This window comes from Ciona intestinalis, chromosome 4, assembly GCF_000224145.3.
Source record: "Ciona intestinalis chromosome 4, KH, whole genome shotgun sequence".
In the NCBI taxonomy this organism is placed as follows: domain Eukaryota; kingdom Metazoa; phylum Chordata; class Ascidiacea; order Phlebobranchia; family Cionidae; genus Ciona; species Ciona intestinalis.
Window position 1 is genome coordinate 3,942,161 of NC_020169.2, and position 24,802 is coordinate 3,966,962.

At 33.6% G+C, this 24,802-nt stretch overlaps 6 protein-coding genes across 6 annotated transcripts; 2 read left to right on the top strand and 4 right to left on the bottom strand.

Moving 5' to 3' along the window:
• Nucleotides 1-644: 644 nt before the first annotated feature.
• LOC100178483 (calcium uptake protein 1, mitochondrial) lies at nt 645-8,118 on the bottom strand. The gene is made up of 8 exons (XM_002128140.5): nt 7,795-8,118; nt 7,207-7,401; nt 6,757-6,900; nt 5,904-6,060; nt 4,341-4,462; nt 3,101-3,232; nt 2,611-2,769; nt 645-2,096 (listed from the first exon to the last, which is right to left on the bottom strand). Exons 1-8 carry the CDS (start codon nt 8,077-8,079, stop codon nt 1,869-1,871), a joined length of 1,422 nt encoding a protein of 473 aa, XP_002128176.1. The 5' UTR covers nt 8,080-8,118; the 3' UTR covers nt 645-1,868.
• A 13-nt stretch (nt 8,119-8,131) lies between these two features.
• Nucleotides 8,132-9,413, bottom strand: LOC100176168 (peptidyl-prolyl cis-trans isomerase FKBP3). The gene has a single exon (XM_026834335.1). The coding sequence runs from the start codon at nt 9,353-9,355 to the stop codon at nt 8,693-8,695; it is 663 nt and encodes a 220-aa protein (XP_026690136.1). The 5' UTR covers nt 9,356-9,413; the 3' UTR covers nt 8,132-8,692.
• A 1,813-nt stretch (nt 9,414-11,226) lies between these two features.
• Nucleotides 11,227-13,058, top strand: hsf (HSF protein). Its single transcript, NM_001078269.1, is given in 4 exon segments — nt 11,227-11,616; nt 11,618-11,894; nt 11,896-11,906; nt 11,908-13,058. Coding segments are annotated over 4 exon segments (1,497 nt in total). The 5' UTR covers nt 11,227-11,234; the 3' UTR covers nt 12,735-13,058.
• A 217-nt stretch (nt 13,059-13,275) lies between these two features.
• On the bottom strand, nt 13,276-15,191 carry LOC100184002 (28S ribosomal protein S17, mitochondrial-like). The gene is made up of 3 exons (XM_002128186.2): nt 14,912-15,191; nt 14,018-14,205; nt 13,276-13,525 (listed from the first exon to the last, which is right to left on the bottom strand). Exons 1-3 carry the CDS (start codon nt 15,029-15,031, stop codon nt 13,375-13,377), a joined length of 459 nt encoding a protein of 152 aa, XP_002128222.1. The 5' UTR covers nt 15,032-15,191; the 3' UTR covers nt 13,276-13,374.
• A 769-nt stretch (nt 15,192-15,960) lies between these two features.
• Nucleotides 15,961-18,367, bottom strand: LOC104265623. Its single transcript, XM_009860038.3, has 4 exons — nt 18,223-18,367; nt 17,310-17,426; nt 16,905-17,027; nt 15,961-16,126 (listed from the first exon to the last, which is right to left on the bottom strand). Exons 1-4 carry the CDS (start codon nt 18,269-18,271, stop codon nt 16,038-16,040), a joined length of 378 nt encoding a protein of 125 aa, XP_009858340.1. The 5' UTR covers nt 18,272-18,367; the 3' UTR covers nt 15,961-16,037.
• A 2,110-nt stretch (nt 18,368-20,477) lies between these two features.
• LOC101243301 (uncharacterized protein YBL113C-like) lies at nt 20,478-24,149 on the top strand. The gene is made up of 5 exons (XM_004225987.3): nt 20,478-20,638; nt 20,708-20,787; nt 21,770-21,878; nt 22,249-22,415; nt 22,871-24,149. Exons 1-5 carry the CDS (start codon nt 20,533-20,535, stop codon nt 23,459-23,461), a joined length of 1,053 nt encoding a protein of 350 aa, XP_004226035.1. The 5' UTR covers nt 20,478-20,532; the 3' UTR covers nt 23,462-24,149.
• Nucleotides 24,150-24,802: the final 653 nt, after the last annotated feature.

Sequence of the window (24,802 nt, forward strand, 5' to 3'; positions counted from 1 at the left end):
AGCAAAAAAAGATGATACTGTGCCAAACCCGGCGGGCATAAAATATAACAGCACACCATAACGTGTATGTGAAGCTTTTGTTTATAGAGCATGGTTTGTATTACTGTTTTGTTTAGGTTAAAATAATACCAATGAAAATTTAAATTTACTTTTTCGTTCGTCGCAGACATCACATTATTAATTTTTTTGGTCGTTATTAAATTTTAAGTTTTCATAACAAACAATGCTGAGAACTTCTGTAGTCAGTGGGGGAAGATGGGACACTTGCGCGCATTGCCCAATATTTTCAAAATGCATGACGGTATTTCGGTGGTACCACGAATTAGTACCATCATTTTTTTTATTAATTAACAACAATTTAAGGAAATACATCAAAACACACGAGGAGTTATTTAGTGATCCGCACAACAGGTATAATTTTACAAATTCGAAAACACACAGGGTAAGACGAGACAGTTTAAATCTTTCTTGATTTTGATTAATAAGTGTATTTATTATTAGGAATACACGTAAATAACATGTTACCAACATTAGAGAATTCTATGATAATTGGTTTTGTTTGATCGATAATGAATATAGTTCACAATCTTTCGGTTTCATCTGACTTCTTTATTTCACCGACACCAATATTTTTTCCGGTTTCATGAATTTATTAGCAAGACTATTTTACAACAACAACAAAAATCATATTTTTTCACACATATAATATATATTCAGTAGTGTGAAAAATATTTGGTGAAATGATTTTGAGTGCAAATGAAACAGCAAGAACAACATTTTTAACAAGGTATTTAAAATAAATTATATGGATAAATGGTATTGATATGAGTAGTTTTAACAAATCTGGTTTATCATTAGGTGTGTATTGAAAAGTACCATCACACAAGTGTTCAATCAAATATGGATTGTGTGTTGCATTTCAAAATAATTTACAGTCTCATTGCTATTAGGTAAGAAATACTCACATAGCATGATAAAAATCCTTATTGTGAAGTTATCACTATTGTTACAACATAGAATACATAGAATATTTTTTTTGGAAAAAATTGATAGATGTTTTAACTGCAACGTTTCGAATATGTGTTTGATACAATTGGATGTTAAAGGAATATGAAAACTCTGACATGAATCTTATGTCATATTAATTACTTCAGTGTAGGACCTCATTATGTCTATCGACGAAGGACAGAATAGAATATATTTAGAAGGGACACAGTTTTCAAAAGTTTTTTGAACACCTGATTTATTGGGAACATATAATAGTGATAAGCATTCAGGTTATATAAAGTTAAAACACAACAACAACAAGATTTATAAGCGCAGGACGGGCATAATATCATGATGTGACATTATATACAAGGTGTAGGAAAATAAGTTTTTAAAGCAATGGATTTAACTTTTAATGGTGTAAAAGCGTTATTTTTTAAACATTGTTAACGGATCATTAAAGTGTTGACGGTAAAACGAATCTAAGATAGGTCAAAACATATATACGATATTGTTTAACAAGGTCGTAATAAATAATAATTAGAAAAGAATTTTAATTCTAGATTACCACAAGTGGAAAGTGCTGCTTGCCACTGATTTAGCTAAACAAATTTGAAGACTTAATTTTAGTAAAGTGATCGTAACATGTGTAGACCACAACACAGTGAAACTTGTTACATTACAGCGACGTCAATTTATATGGTGCAGGGTGGGCATGAATATTCCGACAAATTTTGCATTTTTTTTGCAGCAACTGTTGGATTTCCAATTGTATAAGTAACTTAACATTTAAAAATTATTTTTAAAATTATAGATCTACTGTTTCATTGACTCAACCCGTGCTGTTTTAATAATTTGACGCCAATGTATATCAAAATCACTTAATCCCCGCCACCCCATGAGGTTTCCCTTGCACATTTCCACATTGCGTCAATTAGTCTGAAAAATCCGGTGTCCTTTGGTTTTTCGAGGCCTCTCATGAGCCTTCTCTTCATTACAGCAACAAACTCTTTATTACTGAGAGATCCATTTCCATCCTCATCGAAAGCAGTGAAAACAACATCGATGGTTTGGCCTGTGAGTTCCTGCTTTGCCACTGTCCGGGCAACCTGGGTCAATTATAAATTGTAAATAAATTTGGATTTTTAACACAAACATGAAGCCCATATGTAAGTTATAAATAGATGGGCTCATTAATGTTTTAAAATAAATCAGAAAAACCTCTTTTTTTCCTATTTTTTAAATTTAATTTAAATTATTTAAATTAAAAACTAGAGTCACAGTCAAATTTGAAAAATCAGAAACTAGAGGCACAATCAAATAAGGAATAGGAAATATTTATTAAAAAGGACAACCAAGTCTTATAAATAGTGTAATATATTAATACATATATATTTTGCCTAAAATGGCATCATCAGTCTCTAATAGCATTACAAAAGCCCTTTGTTTGCAGACTAGGAATGTAACATTTTAACGATGTTACACCCCATTTTATTTAAAAATAAAAAAAGTTACATAGTTTTTAATTTCGTAATTCGTATTATTCAAATTAAAAATCTACCGAAAGCCATAATTGAATTAGATTTGTTTTATATTTGTATCCTATTCTACACGAATAAATACCTGCTTCATTGTAGCTTTGTCCACATCAGCTCCAACCACATGATAGAAATCAAATGCAACATCAACGTCGTTGATATGTTTTAAGAATAAAAAGAAAGCTTTCGTTTCTTGAAACGAAATTCCTCTGCTTTTTTCACCCGAATATTCTTTACGAATTCTCTGGATAAAAAAGTTAACATATAGAACAGACAATAAATGTCAACTGATTTGGTTGTTTTCTGATAATAGGTTACTGTTTTTAGAATATAATTTTGTGTGTTCGGTTTTTTTTTCATACTAAAACAGTACCCTGAAAAAATTATACAAAATTTGCAAAGATTAAAAAAATAAGAAATATTAACTAACTAACATACTGTTGTACCATTCAGACCCACATTAATTCATATGTATTACCTAAGAATGTACCATAAGAATAAATGCGAAAATATAACAATGCCAAAAGCATTAAGAAAAGAACAACCATGTGTCCATATACATCAAGTTCACCAACCTTAAGGATTGCTTTCTGTTTCTTCTCACTTAACCCAGAATAAGTGAGCAACATCTTCACAAACTTAACCTCTTTGATTGCACCAGTGTTATCTGGATCAAACTTGTTAAACTCAAGACGGAGAATGTCAGCCTGGGACAAAAAAAAATGTTAAATATTTTAGGCCTAAACATTGAATGCCAAAAATTAAAGAAAACTTCGCCAAAACATTCTGCACTTCCAAAAAAATTAAATGTTTTTAAATGTAAAACTAAACTGCTTGAAAAAAGGGAAATCTGCGCATTCAGATTAAGTAGCAGTATTGTTTTAATAAAAATATAGACTTTATTGTGTAGAATTGTAGATCAGGTCTAGGGTCTACTAGGATTTAAACCCATTAGGCATTATATTTCGATAAAAATGTAATTTAAGTCATTATGGTAAATGACTACTTTATTCCATATTTAAAGTTAATTAAGAACATCATATTTGAACCAAGTGAAACAAAACCAAAAAATACCAAAGGTTTTTGATGACAGAATAAACTTAGACCACGTTCTAATCTAATACAATCTAAAAATATTTAAATTAAAAAAGGTTTCGAATAATCAGTGAGTGCATTATGAATAATTAATGGAATGAATATTATAACTTTTTCACATGGACGTACAAGTGTATCCAGAATAATTGATTGTGTTAATCAATTAATGTGTAATATATAATAAGAAACAGAAATGTGATGCAGTTGGTACTGTGGGGTGAGGCATCTGTAAATAACATTGAACATACAAGCTAGATATTGATGGAGATCTTAAAGTGGAAAGTTTTAAAATTAGACATGTCACATTACAAAATTTGCAAAAATCTTTGACTAGACAGGTTCTTTGAGAGAAAATCCAAAAGCTTGCTTTGTAGGTATTGTCAATGGGGTGTCTGGCTGTTTAAAAAAGTTTAAGAAACCCAGGGCCATCGTTAATTTAGTCCTCTGCCAGTTTACCAAACAAACTGGTGAGGTTTTTCCAAGGTTTATAAATACTTTATATATGGGTGATATTTTCAAGGACCTAGGATTAGGAACAGATTATACCCCAGGACCATGTTCTCTGAAATACATTACAGACCTAAATCAAGTCCAACAAATTGTATAATAGAAAACATATATATTTCTCCGTAACTGCATCATTCGTCTTTTATTTGAATACATTTACCAAACACCCTGAACCACAAGAACTAGAATACAACAGTCTCGAGATTCAAATACCTGAAGTTTTTCCTGAAACTCAACAAACTTTTGCACCGTTAGTTTACGTTCACGTCCAGTTGGACCAAAGAAATAAGATGTAATTGCCGAGTTCGATTCCTTGAATGTTTTCACCACATTTCCTGTGAGATTAAAATAAATAGAAGTAAAACAATTACTATTTTACCAGAGGTCAGGTAGTGGAAACTCATGACTTGTCAGGCAGATGTTGCTGTTTTGCTAACTACATCTGGCTCGCAGGTAAATCTAAGTAGGATTTCTTTGAACATTGTAACGAATAAAATTTGATCCCTATTTTAACTTAACAATAGATATATAACAATAACAATGTATTAAAACAACCCATTTGAAAAAAAATCGTAGTTGGAAATGCAAGGTTTTATTTCAGTCGCGTGACTTATTTACACCAGTCTGTAAAAAAATGGTGTGAACGTCAAAATGACGTCTTACAAATTAAATCTGCTAGAACACCTAATTTGATTTTACTCTGAATAAATAAATAAATAGATGAAACAACTATTTACTAAGAAAATGAATTGCGTGTTATATAGTAGGGTGGGGAAAGATGTGCACCTCTTCATTCTAATTTATCAGACCATTTTGTAGCAAACAAAATAAATTCAAAGAATTATAAAACCAGATCCTTCCCATAGGCTGTTGTTAATTGTTTAAAACACAACGAGGATATTTGGATACTATGTGCCAAATGTGTCCCATCTTACCTCACACTCACAGTACGTCAGTACTGTATATATATAAATGGTATAGAAGAGATAGTTATATAAATATTTAATTTCCTTTGGGTTAACATGAATTCTACTAGCACAGTGGGGAAAAAAATGAAATAAGTTTTACTTGGTATGATGTGGGATACAATATAAGCACAGTACGCATATTACAATAATGTAATTTTGTGACGCGACATACTGATCATTGCTGTTAATTATAATAAATGAACATAGCTAGACACCCAGACATGACGCATGACAGTTGTTGGCTACAAAACATTAAACTAACACAGCTGCATAACACAGGTAATGCATTAACTTTACATTTTGCAGCAACAGGGTTAAATTACAAACACTTTAAAGTTTCCTGTATAAAGTTTTACTTATGATAGTATAACACTGTGTGGTTTCCACATGTCGGCTCGTACTCTTGTAAATAATTAGTTGAAATTATTAAAATCTGACATTCTGTACATCTATGTTATAAATATTTTATAAGTGTTTTAGTTTTGTATATTCTACCAGAGTAACCAATTACTTTGTAAAAATTAAAATACACTAATTAAACCATGCTACAGAAGTGTGTACTAAGTTAGTTGAACCAATATTTTGCAAAAAACGTAACAAATATGAACGTAATAAACATTTGATAAAGAAACAGTATTATCCAGGCCTGATTTAAAGAGTCTTGTTGTATGGTTTCAAAACATGCCCCACAATTTTTTTTTTAGTTTAATTAAAAAATGTTTTCCAAAAAGGTCACAGAAAGCACCAAAATCATGTGTGTTTTCTAATTTCTGTTCAATTGTGTGTCGATGTGTGGGTTCCGGTTTACCTGTATTCTTGTGGTCTCTGTGTCGCATACCAACGGAGGTTTGAGACCTTGCAGTGTTTGTAACTTGTTGGAATTCATTTATATCTACTTCACCATCTCCATTCAGGTCAAACATTCGAAACGCGATTTCAAAGTTGCGTTGCGGGGTTGACAATACCTGGGACAGCAAGTTTATTCAAAGTTACAAAAATATAATTGTAAATTGCAGTAACTAAATTTTGAATATAGTAGGGTGGAAAAGGATAGGACATATTTAACACATAATATTTAAACATCCTGATTGTGTTTAAAACAATTAACAATAGTCTATGATAGTTGTGAGGATACGGTTTTATATTTTTATGACACCAAATGCGACAAAAAATACAATAAAAAGGTGTCCCATCTTACCCCATCCTACTATATATTACGGTAAGAGAACAATTTTAGCAATACATGGAACAGAAAAAGGCCACCAAGCTTATTGCGGTATGTGGTTGACAATACCTAGGACACAAAGGTAGCTTAGTTTAGAGCACAAAAATGTGACAAACATGATGTAAATAATATTTACATTTACATTTTAGTAAAATGAAAATCTTTGGTCAAAATATTAACAAAAACTATTTTCCTAAAAAATTTTTATATATATATTATATATATCATGTAAAGTCTCAAATTGTAAAATTGTGAAAGTAGTGATATGATTTAGTTTTGGCCCAAGCAATTTTGGATTCAACCAACTAAATATATTTAAGATAGTTTTGAATTTTTCCCTTGGAAGTGGTATTTAGATTACTATATTTGTCTATATCTAGTCATCTACATAACCCACAGAAAATTAACATTTTTATCTACATAAAACTCAACATACAGTGAGTAGGAAAATGTAATCGCTGAAGCTGATGAAACCACATTCTCCCAATGTAGCAAATATCGAATCTTTTGGTAAATTTAAACTTTTTGCCTTCAGAGGGGCAGCAGCTGAACCATCTGGGTTGGAGGTGATTCTCTTAACCTGAAATACAAAGGCACAAGGTTTCTAACTGTCTGTAGGAATAAATTAAAGAAACCTAAAGAACACTTTTAAACAGTGACCAAAAATGAGAAATAAAATGTCCAGTTTCATGGTCAGAAACAACTATCGTACCACCAACACCAAGCAAAACTCAGTAACTCTTTTTTCCACTAAAGATTTTAACAATTTTTAGCTTTCCTGAAGATTTTGACAATTTATACTAACCACCACCAATCTAAAATGGTTGGAAACCACGTTTCTAAAAGCTAGTAACAAACCTATTCAACCAAACAATACACATTTTACCTTGAATTTGTCAAGACCCAGATTTTCTGGTTGTTTTTCCCCAGGAGTTATCGATCTTAAGAAATCCTCAGGTGTCATGTATATTTCACTGTCACCATTTTCGTGGATTATTTTGTAAGTTGCGAAGTAGCGGAATATTTTATCTGGTGTAGAGTATGCACGTATCCGGTTCTCGTATTCAATAAATCTTCGGTCCTGAAACAGAGCTGTTAAAGAAGTTACAGGAAAAGACTCAACAGTCAACACAGTGGCAACCATTTAACAAGTATAAACATGACAAATGCAGAAGGTTATAACGGAAGGTTACTTGAATATACAGAAACTCTATCGTTTAATAAGTAATTAATATTTTGAGTTTTAGGACTACAATTTTCATGCAATTATTTAAACACTTTTCCTTAAAATTATACATTTAATAAGGTTTCAATGTTTCTAAACATGTATCTGGTGACTTACTGGTCTGATGTTATTACTTTGAATTAAGTAATAACACCTGACAGAAAGACAAGAGCGAACTTTAAGAGCTGTGTTTTGCCCAACTACACATTGTATAAGCAACTCCTCTAGTAATTAGATAACTGGACAAACCTTGAATCCAATTCTTGTTTTCTTTCTTTCTTCTTGTTCTTTTGACACAGGTTCCACAGAAGTTTCACTTGTATACGACATATCAGGGCTTTCTGTCATTGCAGCTTTACAGTAAGCTACTTGGGGAAAATGCCGCCATTGAAATGAGTGAGCTCCAATCTCTTTATTAGCATCATATAGTAATACAGGTGAAGTAGCAGTGTTTGTACGTTGTGATGAACTGTTTCGATACAGAATAAAGGAGCCTGCCGCAGCTCCTACAGCAAACAGAGCTTTACCATTCATATTTCTGGTCAGTTTAACATTTTAATAACATCCACAACAAAACCTGCGTTTAAAACATTTTAACTTATCTGGCAGTATAAAATGGAAGTGAAGTTATTTAAGATTGAAAACAACTTGTTCTTAAAAAAAGTCTGCCACACAAAATGTGGCCACACAAAATCAAAGTTACTCAAGTTAGTTTTAAAAAAGCTTGTTCACAAAAACAGTGGCTGCAAAAAAATACTACGAACCATTATATAAAGCAACACATCTCAACCACACAAAATCGTTGCAACATTAAACATATGTTGTTAAGTTAATGCTGATTTTAACATTCAAACAAAAGACTGAATATAGGCACAGATAAAAAAAAGAAAAAAAAGTGAGCAAAAACCATAAGGAACAACCCATAAATTTAACTTGTTTCACTTAATAGTTCTAAAACAGTTGCATAGAACATAAAGGTATAATATCTCTATGAACCCATTTTATAGTACAACAGCTTCAAAGCTTTATGCTGAAAATAAACCTTAGTTCGGTTTTTGTTGAAATTAGAAGTTATATGATGCTTAGACAACAACAGAATTTTTATGTTTAGTACAAGTCTTTGCGTAGAGTCATCTTTTGAGAGAATTTAATCAATTCTATAAAGATCAACCTCAAAAATTAAAGTAGAATTAGGTGGAATTTTTGCCTCGGGTTTACCAGCTTTACCATAAGCCCACTCAGGCTCAATGGTAATCTCCGCCTTCTCACCAACGCTCATAGTAAGCAAAGCTTCATCCCAACCTTTAATCACATTCTCTTTCCCAACTTTAAATACCAACGGCATGTTTTTCTTTTTCTTTGATCCAGGTTGCAGACTATCAAATACAGTTCCATTTTCAAGCTTACCAACATAGTAACAGCTTACTTTATCACCACGTTTCGGAAAATTAACTTTATCTCCTTTTTTTATAACAGTTTTCTTAAACTTTGGAGGTCCAACATCTTCTTCTTCCTTCTTTTTTGTTTGTTTGACTTGCATCGCACCAACTTTAGCGGTAACTTCCACTACTGTATCGTACTCCGAGCCTTTGAATGCTTTGTTTTCAAACAACTTCAGATAAGCTTCAGCAAGATGATCTTTCTTAGAAGTTTTCACGACATTTTTTAAACTACCCTGAAGTTTTTCTTCAGCAAGAAACCTCGGTGCAGCATTTTCTTGCAGGAACTGAACAATCTCTTTCTTACCAACTGTGTCGGAAAGCAGAGCTGCCTTGTCCCATTGCTGCTCAACTGTAGTAGTGGCAGCCATTATGTTAATTTTCACGTTTCTAATTACACAAGCTTAAAAGTGTTTGCTCTGATTGACCTGATGAATTATTTATTGAAATTAAAATAAGCTGGAAAAACACTTAAACCAAAAAACATTTCAATCAATATATTGATTTATCTAGACAGTTTAGCTTACATACCTTACTACACAGTGCACAAGTAACAATTTTAATTGGCTCCACTCTTTTTAAATGCTAAGGTAAGCAGGTAAAGTTAGACACACACTTATTATGTAAAATAAACCTAATTTAGATTCTAATGTTTACTAATTAATGCATTGGTGATAAATGTTAGGTAGGATTACCTATTTTGTTGCCCCCCGTTTGGTGCCAAAAATACAAAATGGATTAATACAAAAGCTACATATTATTACCGTGCCCAAATAAAAACTAAACGTTTAACATGGAATTGCAACATTAAATGTAATTTTTTGCTCAGATGTGCAAATTTTTTACCCATATTTTTTATGGATTATTATGCCAACATTCTTTACGAACAACATGTGGCTAGAAACTTCTTCAAAATTGCAAACATTTGGCTTTCAGTGATTTTTTATTTGTCACAAGTCACAACCCCTGGCTTATCAACACTATACACACCAATTGTAAGTTTCAAATTATATCTTAAGATATTTACTGCAGATTCAGCACACATCATATGTATAGTTTCAATTTTAATGTGCGACAGTATTTTTTAGCTTTAGTACATGTGTATATTTCAATATTTTAGCATGATATATCAAAGTTTAAACTTTCTGAACCAAAATTAAATACATACTAATAAAATTTGCAATATAAGGTTTAGAGACTAATGTTACAATCTAATTACAAGCAAAATAACCGTTACATTTTAACTTGCAAAAGCAACAGAACACTTACTGCAAACTTCGTACACCGCAAGGAAAGAACGCCAATAGCAAAATCAGCGGTATGGTCGGTTTGCAGCAATGTTGTGAAATGTGTTTATGGTCGCTTTTAACGATATAAGAGTGTTTGAAAAAAAGAAAATAAGCATTAATGAATCGTAAATAATAACTTTATTGCAATTAATGTAATATTTGTTGTGTACAACTGGTTTACACTTTTACGGAACTCCACAAAACAGATCGTTTATATAACGGAAAACCAAATCCGTAAACGCCATTACTGAACCAAATTTGTATTGGACCGCGCCATTATTGGTCTATTTTTATCAACTCTGGTGTGTTCCTTGTCTATAAATTGCAAACACTAAATTAGATTAACTTTAAACTAATTTTAATTTTAAGCCCATAAAAAAAATATTAAAACTTATAGAGTAAATTAAATTTATTGCCGAAACCACATAACACATAAAAGTTTATGTACATTGGTTGGGCCCATTGTATACACACATTCTTGCGCCATATATAATAAGTATGTTATCAGGATGGTGTTTGCCGTTACTGCAGTGCCGCAAACAAATAAACGTTTTGCATTTAAAAAAGTTGCTACAGGCGTGTTATTATGATAGGCGCAAGTCTGCGATTAGATAAGCACATAGATTAGAAAAGGTATTCCGATATTATTCGTCGTATAGTATAAGTAAAAGAATTATAACATAAAGATATATATTCACATATTCTTTGTAACGTAACATATTATTTAAATATTTTTGGTGCTAATGAAGAATCCTCCCCCACCTTATTTGCTAACCCCTATAACCACCAACCTCTAACACTTTCCACCAGCCTATTCTTCTATGTAATGAAGGATTCTTCACTAGTTCTAGTGCCATATCTTTTGTCATATATTAATATATAAAATTAACATATAACACATGCGATATTACATAAATGAATAAAAAACATAGTTTCTTATAGATATAGCAATAGATACATTATGGATATAGCAAAGGGGTCTCCGCATTTTACAAACACTGTTCCAACTTTTTTACTTAAATTAATAAACTTACTGCAAGAACCTGATTATAAGGAATATGTGTCTTGGAATGAAGATGGCACAGCATTCACTGTACATGATCAAGGAAACTTTGCTAAACATGTATTACCTGTGTATTTTAAACACAACAAATTTGCAAGCTTTGTACGCCAGCTAAATATGTATGGGTTTCGGAAAGTAAGCACAGTCATGCATGGGGGCATTGCTTCCTTGCACGACACTGCTATACAATTCCATCACCCCTTGTTCATTCGTGGGGAAGAGTCACTACTGCCCTATATTAAGAGAAAAGTAAATCAAGGTGGTGGTAAGCTATTCACTGGAAGAAATATCACAAGTTTTGGACAATGTTCAAGACATCAAAGACACGCAAAATGGTATTTCAAACACTTTATCGTCATTAAAGAGAGAGAATGAAGATCTTTGGAGGGAGGTTGTATCTCTTCGGCAAAAACACTCACACCAACAAAAAGTTGTCAATCGTCTCATACAGTTCCTCGTCAGTCTTGTGCAACATCATGGAATGGGAATGAAAAGACGAATGCCTCTCATGATTGACGATGCCAGTGAATCCTCACAGCCAAACAAACTTGCTCGAACCTGATGACGGAAGACAGCGTCAACTTGAACAGCACAGCTGTAGCTGGTAATCCAAACATAATGTTCCGAACAAACGAAAATACTCCTGATGAAGATGGCCCTTTAATCACTGAACTCCTAACCCAAAAACCTGAATCAGGGGACGTCCTTTCAGATGTAAACGACAGCAATATGCTAAATGCTACAGACAATGATGATTTTGATATATCTGAACTAATTCAAGTGAACAGCCCTCTTAATAGGCCTGCTGACAGTGAGAAACAAACACCCAGCACCACAAGTGTCAATGAAACAACTAGTGACTCTGCTGCAAACTATTTTACCACGATTCCAACAAATGAGGAGTCCGGACTCAGTTATCTAATGGGAACATCTAACACCCCTAATGCTACTAAAGAAGAAAATAAAACAGCTCCTACTCCTTTAAATAAAGAAAACAACCAACAAGTTGCCATTCCTGTGAAATTCCCAACCAGTCTTTCCTCTAAATCACTTCTAGATAATTCTGCAATTCCTGACCCCGATCACTTGAACTCAAGTATGGATATGATTCAAAATAACCTCAAGGACATTCAGAGGCGGTTAAGCAACAATGAACAGGTTGAACTGGACTATGATATCATACAAGAACTCTTTAATAACTCTGTTGATATCACACCCAATCCTGCTAATTTATTTGAGCCATCTCCAGACCTAATACCACCTGAAACTGAGAATAATAATAAAAGTGCTCTTGTTCAGTACAACAATGGAACACCAGGTGTTGCAGACAGTAACCCAGACACAATTCAATTTTCCGCTGAAACTATTGGAGATATTCTAGACATGTTAAAGGAATAAGAACCACATATTCACTCATTCACTGTTAACCAGAATTATTCTTTCCTGCTGTGTTAAGTGTGTTCTTTTTCTGTTCTGTTTGCTTTAATTTCAAATGTTCCATAGTTTTTTGTATAAAAAGTACTTACCAAACCTAAAGTCGTTAAATGTAATTTATATCCAGTTAAAGATCCCATATTATTTTGTAAAAAAATCTTTGTGGTTGAAGTTCAAACTTTTTCTTAATTGCATGGCTACAGACCTAACAATTTGTTTGTGCATGCACATTTTTTACTTGACATGTGTCTTATGTTTCTGACATGTCAATTATGTATATATATATTAAACTGCACCAGAAAAAAATGCTTTTTATTTAGAGGAACATCCTGTACGATAGAAGCTAAAACAAAATAATTGGCAACTCATAACGGTATAAGCTAATGTAAGCCTTGCCCCCCCAAAAAAATGTATTATTTAAAATAAAAGCCTCAATGGGTTTCATCATACATTGTTAAAGCAGACCCTTGACTGTTAGAGAGGCTCTAGTTTTATCCTGAATTTTAAGTAGGTAGACACTAGACAGCAGCATTTTGTTTTATTTGCACACCTGCAAACTGTTTTTCAAAGTTTTCCGAACACAAAATATACCAGCAATCAGTTTTCATTTCCTTTTCTCATAAATGTCTTTGTTTTCCCAGTGGAACTCTGATTTCCGTGGATAATGGGCAACTTTTTCTACCACCTGCATTTCTTTGATGTCTTCATGTAATTGGGATATTTTTTCTTCACTTAATGTTTCAATATCCAAGTACCTTGGAACAAAGATATTAAACATCAAACAAAATGCAGCAGGTTTAACCCTGCATTTTACTTTGCTGTAATTCTTGTAAATTCAACTATACATTTGCAACAGGTGTTGAGGTTATTAAAATTGTCAACTTTTATGTAGGTCTGGTATGACACATTGACACCAAGTACTAAGTAAATGGTGTGCAATAACAGCTCGCCCGCATTTTCTTAGAAATATTAGAAACCAGATAGTGTAATGTTTAAAAGTAAAAACAACCAGATAGTGTAATGTTTAAAAGTAAAAAAAAAAAAAGTCTCTGGAATCTGTTTAAACTGCAAATAATGTAATTAAAACAGTGAATTGTACAATAATGATGTCTATAACAATAACATGAAACGCTTACAAAGTCACAATAACACTGTCACGTTGACAAACGGTTTATAATTTAAAAACTTTATTACAGCCTACTGTAATGAAACTACATTCTAGTTTTATTAAACAAACAATATCCTACTTATCCCTTTCCACTCTGAGGCCAGTCAAAGGATCCACAATTGAACCAGCACAGTAAACAATACTTTCAATCTTATGAGTTTCAACATGACGAATAGGTTTGTCCAGTTTACGAAGTAAAACTATGTCACCAACTTTTGCTTTATCACTGGGGTCGTGACTCTCCAGTGTTTCAGCTTCAGGGAAAAACTGAAAATGATGATGTGAATTATAACAAAATGCAGGAAATGTCAAATTGTTTATTTTACTTGTGCCACACAAGTCTATTTTACGTTCAGGTAACAAAAATAGCTGTGTAGAATCAAGGGTTGAGTTTTAATAGGACTTATTTTTATAGGAAGGTAGAATGTTAAAGGAGATTTTTTGGACATGTCACCTGTTGAGAAAGTGGGGACACTATGTGTTTCCAGTATGCAGATTGTGGCAGTTCCTGACGAGATCTAGCGCGTGCAAGACAGTTATTTTTCGCGTGCTATCGTCAAAAATTAGTATGCAAAGCAGTAAAGCACGTACATTTCCAAGCCACGTTAGAAAATCCTACTTAATTTAATACGTATTTTTTCATTGTTGACTAAATTGGCGTTCCTGGGACAAATTATAGTGTACATCACCAAAAGTTTGTAAAAAATCTCTTGTGCACCTACCACTCTCTGCATAATGGATTTGTGTCAACAATCTATTTTTGTTCTAAACAAGTAGTTACCTAATCTGTTGACCTAATTAACTCCTGAGTATTACCTATGCGTTGAACAACTTAGCTTCAAAATTAAACAAAAATTAGTTCTGTTCTATACAAATACAACAATCAAAACACAAATATTGAATAAGGTTCTAAACAAATACATCACCTAATATCTATGATCATCCATACATGAGAAACAAATTATATACTTACTAAATTCATATATGGGTTGAATCTGTTCAGTTGAACTACCACCTTAGCACGATTGGTAAAATCTTTTGCGACCACTTTTCCGAGCGCCATTGACATAGAAAGAAATCTTGATTTATCCATGGTATTTCAGATAAGAGGAACAAGATTTATTACATCACAGTCACCACAAAATTGGTGCAAAGTTAAGACACGCTTGCGTAAACTATCTCATTATTTGCAACCGGTATGAGAATCTGACATTTGACATATATATGGTTTAAGTTAAGTTATAAAAACTATCATAACTAAATATAACATCTCATAGTTTATATTAGTTAAATAAATTATTTGATAAAAACATTTTCGCAATTTAAATAATGGTTAAGAAAATGTCTGAAGCCAAATGCAACCTGCTTAACTTTCCTTTAGTAATTCTATTTATAATTATACTGTCCAATTAAATGTCAATTAAAATGTATCTTCATTTGGCACTAGTGAAGAATCCTCGGGTATGTACAGACTAGGTTAGTAGCAACTGAAGAGTGTTAGAGGTTGGTGGTTATAAGTTACTAAGTTAGTATATATTAGTTACGTTCATAAGTTCATCTAAGTGGTTAGCATATAACACAAGGGAGGGGGATACTTCACTACTACCCTTTATTTAAAAGCTTTCAGGTGTGTAGTAAAAATACGCTAAAATTAGAGATGCAAACAATACCGGTAACGCAGTAACAATACAAAATGGCAAAGCTTCTCAATCTTTTTATCTCTGCTCATACTATACGTTTTAAAATCTTTTTAAGCTATACCAACAATTTGAACAGAGTTAACTTTATACTTAAATTATATGACAACTTAACCTATGATAATTATTACCACACCTTGCTTGTATATTCTACAACCACACACAAAATAAATGCAAAACATTGAATATAAATTAAAAATTCGCATGGCTTTTTGGGGAATTCCCTTTCTGATATTCTCATAGAGATGAAGTTACGATTGTGTCATTTATATTCTTCGGGGAATAACATTTACCAGAGACTCTGATATATACCAGGAAACAAAAGAACGGTAATGATATTTTATTTCTTGAGATGAGATACGTTTATATTGATTTCATAGCAAGACCGGAAGTGGTAATGCTTTATAGAAATTGGAGGGCGACTGCAAGAAAAGAACAAATGACTAAAACGAGCTTCTTTGCCGTCGGTGTAACTGAAGCGTTGCATAAATCTGTAAAACAGTTCAGTTTTGTAAAACAAACAAGCCTATTAAACGATAAGAGTTGTATTGGTTATAGTCTTGTTCATTTAGGTTAAAGCAACGTACACTAGATGAAATTAAACGCACAGCTAACAACGCTGTGGGGAAAAACAGTATCAGCTTATAACTGTGAGAAAGCGTGAATTTTGGCTTTGAGAATCGACACCTGGGCCAGGACGATTGTTCTGAATATGCCTATTCGTTTTAATTTACTCGGAAAGTGCCAAAAAACTAGAAAGTGTCGGAAACACTTAAAAGCGAATATGAAATCATCAGCCAGGTGTGGCTAAACTTGTTCACATAAAGTATGACTCCTAAACTGGACAGTGTATTCGATAGCATATTTATATAGGGTGGGAGAAATGGACTACCTTTTTATTATAGTTACTCGTCCCATTCAAAAGTAGTAAACTAAGAACATACAAAAAATGTTTCCTTACGTTCCCCATAGAGTGCATAGACCGTTGTTAATTGTTTAAAACACGATCAGGATATTGGGATATTATGTGATAGAGGCGTCTCGTCCCCACCCATACATACGTGGTTAAGGATAGATAAAAGATTTTTGATTTAAACCTGTATAGGAATGACTGGCAATCTTAACGGTGTTTGTCCTTTTTATCTCCAATGCCATAAAATACATGACGTACACCATTATTTTTTTTTTACTTACTTAAAATTTTTAGATATAAATCCAAACGAGTTTCCTATACCGCTTAGAAAACCTGGTTATAATTTACTTTCTTACCAGTGTAACATTCAAGAGAACAAATCATCATATCTGGCTGTGTTGGATCAAGGGCGGCACAACCGTTTGGATGCAAGAACTTTAAACAGTCTCGTCGATACGTCTTGTTCCCGATTCCTGTCTCTGTGAAAACCAAGGACAACAAGTTGAAAATAAATATTAGTTGAAAAGAACAACAATCCGATCGCATGACTACAATGGAGTATTTACACCCGTGAAAGCTGTATTGACAGCCAACTTTTTATGAAACATTGATATTTTATACTAGGTTTTACTGCAATGGAAGAAGATTGTGGGCTGCAGTATATTCAAAGGAATATTTACGCACTTTGCGTAAAACACAAAATGAAGAGTATATCTGATTTGAACTTTAAACCACATCCTACAGTACCTTAACTTACTTACCCACAGTCAAATACATGCAGGGGACACCTTCATCGCAAACTTTGGTCTCGGTTTGAGAATTCGGGTTAACGCAGTTCGGAGATGTGTTATCGCAGGAATAACAAGTTAACCCGATGCCTAGATAATAAACACCGATTAAAAATCACAGAGCCATTTTTCAGAGTTTAAATTTTCCCTCAAAAATTGATGATAACGCACAGGACATGCGATGCTGCATAAAGTAAAACAATTTAATTTTAGGTTTAAAAGTATAGTTTATAGATAATGTTATGTAGTGTAAATTAAGATTGCCGACAGACCAGCACGATTTTTTTATTTAGCAGAGAAACGTGTAAACATGGAATACACTCTGACATTTGTGAGGCGCCAATGATGCAAAAGATGGCGCCAGCTTTGGTAAATATTCATCGCTTAACGGTAAGCCATGTACGAACCGATAAGTTCAAGTTTCCGAAACGACAAACGGTATTTTATCAACAATAGATAAACGACTAAAAACAAAAGAAACTAAAGTATTTTAATGCAAGATTTTAGGCGACAAAATGTCTTTACAAATTACTTTAGAAATAAATTGTTTTTTTTTCTTGAGAATAAACATACTTTTTATTTTGGGAGTATACACAAAAAACTATGAAGATTTTGTTTACTTTGCAAGATATACAGCTCTATATGCTCAACTTTGTAAACAACATAAAATACTATATACCAAGAGGATTAAACTCAAATAAAGAAAAATAAATGACACCGGAAATTCCCTTTAACTCTTAAGTAGGCATTTAAAAATATATTCCTTAACCCGATTTACGTAATAGGTTTTTAACCAGATGTTATTGCGCCATGATGGCCACATGTCAACGTGATGGAGATATTAGAAGATTCTTATCCACGGAATAATCCAAAGATTTAAACTTACAAGTTGAGATCAGACAGAGTAGAAACGTTAAAACTTTCAGTAATCCCATTTCTTTGGCTTTCTCGCTGCTCCTGCACGCCCAAATGACTCGCCGAACTTGCCAACAACCGGCGTTCTGATGTATAGGAAGTATTTGTGACGTTTATGGCGTTCGGGAGGCGCGTGACGTCATTCCGTGACGTATGATGAGAGACGGGTCTGGAATCGCAAAACAGAAAACTTTAACAGTAATCAACAAAAACAAGGAAATTACCACGAATTTTAAGTTGTTTACCTCGAGCCAAGTCTCCTGGTGCTGAAATCGCGAAGATCTGTGTCGCCAACATTGCGGAAACGTCTCGTAAATTCCAGAATCTGAACTTAATACTCAAAGTTGATCGGATAGAACTTAATGTGACAGAGAAAACCAGAAAACGCAAACAGACTCGCGTGACATTATGAACGTGCACGAGTTCAAATACAAAACAACAATCCACTATAGATGATACGATCATTATAGATAAGGGACATTATAGCATTAAGTTCGTTACAAAACAGTCTCTATTGGCAGAAATCGGAAGCATATTTAGTCATAGGGCAATTTAATTTTGGAATCTTGGTTCTATTTTAGGCTAACCTGCCGGCAATACTCATAAAACGTTTCCCCTGCCCCTGTGGTATATATGGTAAAACGCACAAAACAACCGTTATCTTCCAACACAAACGAAACGGCACAGCACCTATAATTTACATATATACACACACACAGTTGTCGTCATTTTAAAGGTTTTGTTTTTACAAGTAAAATTTAAATTAAAGACAATTTGTCGAATATACAGTATGTAGATACCGTTAACACTTAACTTCTAAATAATGTGATCTTGTTTTAACAATTAGCAAAGCTGTTTTAGGGTTATATAAGAATGTGGTGGTGATATAATTCTGTAAATATTCTTTATTTGCAACCAAATGGGGCGATAAAAGAAAATGAAAACATGTCCCGTTTTACTCTTTATTGGCTGTATCACTTATAACACGGTTGGTATCAAGCTACGGTGAAACATTGGTTTAAATAATTATAATTTTATATATCAGCAAAGGAACAGAATGTTATTTGTCTGTATGTTTTTACAAAACTGTCAAGGTAGCCGTTTTTATGAAACGTAATACATATAAACGCTGTGTTTTCACCAATTTATATCAAAAATCTGTTTATCAAAAAAATTACGCACAAAAACATTTTTACCATTAGAAAAGCCTGAAGCCAAATTTTTCCAAAAGTTCAATTCTTCCGATAACTTTCATTATTTAAACAACAATCACCCACTATGACATCACCATTGGATTGGTTTCGTCTTCCGAAATTGTTTTTTATTCCAGGAGTCGTTACCTCGATGGGAGAAAACGGATCCGCAAAGCGGCAACAGCGCTTCTGTATAAAACCAAGTGTACCTGGTGTGTTAGGCGCATATAGACAGCAGCGGTTACATCATGAACACCTTAGGCAACGCGTAATACATTGATACGATTAAGGGGAGTATATAGGATAAGGCACGCAGTTGCGTGTTGTGGTACAGCTTCACAATTATTTGGCTGCTTGCACGGTAACGGCAATTTTGTTGGTAGGAATTAGGTAAATTTTATACGATGTATTTACCGCAATATTAGTAGTTATATACAAGTAAAAATACAGTTACATAAACCGCGTTGCTATGCGCATAATATAAAACGACTGTCGTTTTGCAGCTATTTTCATGCTGTGTTTTATTAGTCGGAGAAACAAAAAGTTTGGGTATGTTACGTGTAGATAAATCCAATTTAATGCCATGTGTCGTACAGTTATGGCTGAAATGGCTTTTTTCCCAAAGTACATTTTAATTGTAAGTTTGATATTTTATCAGTTAATGTGATTTTTGCAGAGAAAATTGTTGTTGTTTTGCCGTTTCGGACGTTACACCACATCAATACTGACGATGAATATGCCCCATTCATATTATTTCCGCAATATTTTAGGATATCTTAGACCACATCTAACAAACATTGAAATACGTGAAACGCTAAGAGCGTTTTTAACTTTAGGAGAATCCGAGATATCTTAGCAGTGTTAATTTAAATCGCCTTTTCTACTAAAGGGTTATTAGAATATGCGCAACGAATATAAAAAGTGCTCTATGTGTCCATTTTTGCAGGATTCTAACATGCAGTACCTTTTTTTAAAGGCGTTGTATAATTAAATAAAGAAAACACAGTTTAGCATTTAAAAAATTATTATAACTTTAAATCTATATTCTGTAGGTTTTAAAACGTATAGTTACATTCCTGCAAACTAAAATGATGAAACTTGTTCTCGTAATAATATTTGCGGTCTTACCCGTCGTGTTTGCTTGTACGTGCGAGTTTATGCAACCGCAAGAGAAAATATGCCACGACGACTTCGGTAAGTATAGTGATTTGTTTAAACACTTAGAAAATAATCGGTTTAGTTATTAATGTGAATATTTTGCAGTTGGCATTATCGAGATTCTAGCTGAGGACATTAGAAGCAACATATTTCCGGGTGTTATGGCAAGAGCAAAGATAGTAAAGGCAAGTTACAACGCATTTAAATTTTGTTTATTAGTAATAGGCGATCTACACCAACTTGAAAAACAAAATATTAATTTGAGCAAATATATATTTTTGTAATTAGTTAAGATTCATTTTTCGTGTTACTGCCTGCATGCAGTCACCTTTAAACGAACGTCTTCAACCAACCGGCTAGGACGCATTATACGTGGTTTAACTTTAAACATTTCAGTTCAACATACACGAAACCTTATACCAGCGTTCCGGTAAGATGATCGAATTGTTTCAGTTTATTTGTGTTTCGCAAAAACTTGGTAAAATTTCAAGACGGTGTCGGGTTAACATTAGTGCGAAAACAAAGTCAGAATATTTTTCACAGCGGAGATGTAGACGCGATAAGAGACATAAATCTCTCCTGTAGGTCGTAATGCATTTTATCCATGTTTTATCTCAGCTCTCAGGTATCTTAAGTAAATCGCATTTAAACATGATACGCCACATGCAAGCGAGTTTTATCTCTTAAATTGCAAGTTTGGTGAAATGTTAAGTGAAATGTAACTTCAACCTTCAAGTACATGTAAGAAACTTTGAGAAGACTAAAAGTGGCTGTACACAGTATCCGGAATTCGTCCGTTTGGTCCGGATTTCGCTGCCGCATGCGGAACTCGGTAATGGGTTTGCATATACGACTTCGCGAATTCGCATGCCGGATACTGTGTACAGCCACCTTAAACCAGAATATTTACAACGATCGCACGAACGATATTATAAGGTGCACGGTAACACGACTCAACATATAATGTCACTACCCACGCGAATACTTCTCTAAAGATAAATTTAAAAAATAACGTTCTTTCCTTGTCTCATTAAGCGGTAAAAACTCTCACGAATTTATACAGCGTTGTTATTTGTTTAAAACACGATTACTAAATGGGGGATATTATGTGCCGACGGTATTTAAACGTATTGAGTACAAAATAAATAATATTTTCTTTTATTTTAGGTTTTCAAAGGAAAATACCAAGATTTTCGACCAAATGACATGATTTATATTTACTCGGATCCGGGTAGTTGTCTATTAGATGTGTGGTCGGGAAAACAAATTATTTCTGGTAAGAATATAACATACATTGCCTCTAAATCCATTATATCCTTATAAACCCCTATAAAAACCCCTAAACCTAAATACACTTATGCAAAACGTTTAAAAAGTAAAATGATTTGCTATAGAGTGAAATTTTCCTTCTAAAGCGCGCAAATATGCAGTCCAGTACGAACGTCAGGCCGTTTGCATGACAGCCATATCCTTTTCTAACCCTTACGAACATGCTTAATTTAAATGCATAATCTGTTTAAACATTTAAGTGGGAACAAAATGCTTAAGCCTAGACAGCTATGACGTAGAATGTAGAGCTGTAACGTACTGGCAACTCATGAATTTCTATCACAAATAGTTCGAACTAAAAACGTTGGTACATGCAGGCAAAACTTACAATGGGGGAGTGAAAATGGACCGATGTTCGTTTCGTGAATTGTTCGATTATTTCACTCCACAACAAATCGAAGCAATCGACTCTCATATAAGAAGTAATGCTTACGACCGAGGATGCAGCGCTTGTAAAATTAAGAAGCAATATGACTTTAGCATGGTAAGAATATAAAATATGTTGGGATGAGATGAATACCATTATGAAATATGTTCCATGTTTCCTAACGATTGCCAAAGCCATTTTATAGTTGCATTGAAACGATTCCATAGTTCGGTGTAAATATTCTTTCCTTACTCCTAAATGGATCGGTCAAAAACGAATTAAAAGATGGTCTGTCTTACTCTTAACGAATACACAAGCGAAAACTCAAGGCGTTAGTGGATTATTAGACCGATTTCCAAGTAGCGCTATGTTATGTTTGTGTATAGAGTTTGTCAATCTTCTTTAGAGTATGTTTTTTTGACGTCACAAGAATTTTAAACTCGCTTAAGTATAGAGCATGACGTTATTATATATATCGAACTACACACGACCCCTGATGTCACTTAGTGACTCACTCTACGGGACGTTTCCCGCGTTATATATTTAGGTGATCAATGAAAGTTTGTTTTTAGTCAAAAGACAACGAGTGCCGGGATGTGTACGAGTTTCCTGTGCAGACATCTGCGTGTGTGGCTGGCAATGACGGTACATGCGGATGGGTGGATGTGTCACAACGTAGAGTTCAACTGCCGGGTCCCCATGACTTCACCACACGAAACCCGGGCACTGCACCTACTGAGTTCGCAATTCATGACCCAACACCTACGCCAGTTACAAGGCAAAATACAAATTCTGCTACAACACAAAGTACAATTTCTGCTACAACGCAAATTTCACCTACAACAGCACAACCATCTACAACAGAATCAACGACAATGCCAGTCACACAACCAAGTACGTCTGAAAGTACAACAACAACACCTATACGGATAAGAACACAGTCAACTACAGCAACTGTACCACCTACAACAACAGCGACAACAACAACAACAACAACAACGAGTCCTAAAACAACCACAGCAACAACAACAACAACGCCTACAACAACATTAAGAACAACTACAACTACAGTAAGATCCACAACACAAGTAAAACGAACCTGGATACAGCACGTACGCGTAGCAGTAAGATGGCCGACGTTCCAGTTTCGTAAGCGCTCATAAAACTGTGTCTTTAACTTTGTAATTATTTATTTTGCTTTATATTTACTGTAGGCTGGGGTAAGATGATACGTGTTTTCACTTTATTTTACTCCATTTGGTAAAAAAACAACGACTATTTAGAGTTTTTAGTTAATTAAAAAACGAATATGAAATGTGGGAAATATTATAGTATCCATCTTACCCCACGGTACTATATTTTGTTTTTTTTTACAAGTTTTGCCAGTGGTACTTTGTATTCTCTGTCGATTTTGTTTTGTCATTTATTTTATCTTGTTGTTTTATGTATTTTATAAAATGTAAATTAAAGTTTTTTTAATTTTATAAACACTCGAGCGTTTTTTAAATCCTAATTATTTATATTTAAACTTTGCAAAGTAATTTTTAACGATAAAACATTCTAAACGCCCTGTTTTCCATCAAACTGTCAAGAACGAGGATTATCAAAATGAATGATATATATGGCGCAGCAACGTACACCTCACACTAACGATGTTAGGAAACTAAAAAATTAAATTGGCCCTACCGAAAATTAAATTGATTTATGTTTTTTATTTAAATCTAAGGAAATTGAATTGTGTTTTTTATTTCGCTTCTATTTTGTATGAAATATTTTATTATACCGTGTTTGAAATTATGTGCCTCGTGTACAGTTTCTCACTTTTAAAGTTCATTAAATCTATACAGTTGAGCTCTTTGCTTTGAAAACAACGGATTAGACACTAAGACAGGTGCGCAGTTATGCATTCAGGCAGGAGAACGGCGTGAACCCGTGTGTGTATAACAGCTTAATGTTAATACGGTTTAGGAACCTTCAATCAAATGTTAATTCTATTGTTTGGTCATGTTTATCTGTTTCGGCCAATTTAATAACCGCGTACTGATAGGATAAGGATTTTAATAAACGTTCTAAAGCCTAATGGTCACCCTTAATGGAGGCTCTCAACTTTAACGTAGGCCGAACATAATGCGTTTTATTGCATTGTTTGTGCAGAATGTAGTGCCTGGGGCAACCATAGCGGAAAGAGAAGTTTTAAATGTCGATGTTAGTCTGACAGTTAATCTTCTAGGGAACGATGTTTAAGATAAAGTACGTTTCGAATGACCTGAAAGGTATTTGGAACGTAAAGGTCACGGAGTCCACCCTACACTATAATACTAAGGTGGTAAATCGAATGAAAATATCGCTTGTTCGCCATATACATCGTGTACATACTTTCCTATATTATGACACAACAATCAGATAACGCCGGGAAACAATAAGGGAACTTAACGCGTAACCCGACGACGCGAAAATCGCGTTCAACCAACGTCATAATCGATATACAATGCCTGTAGCAGTCC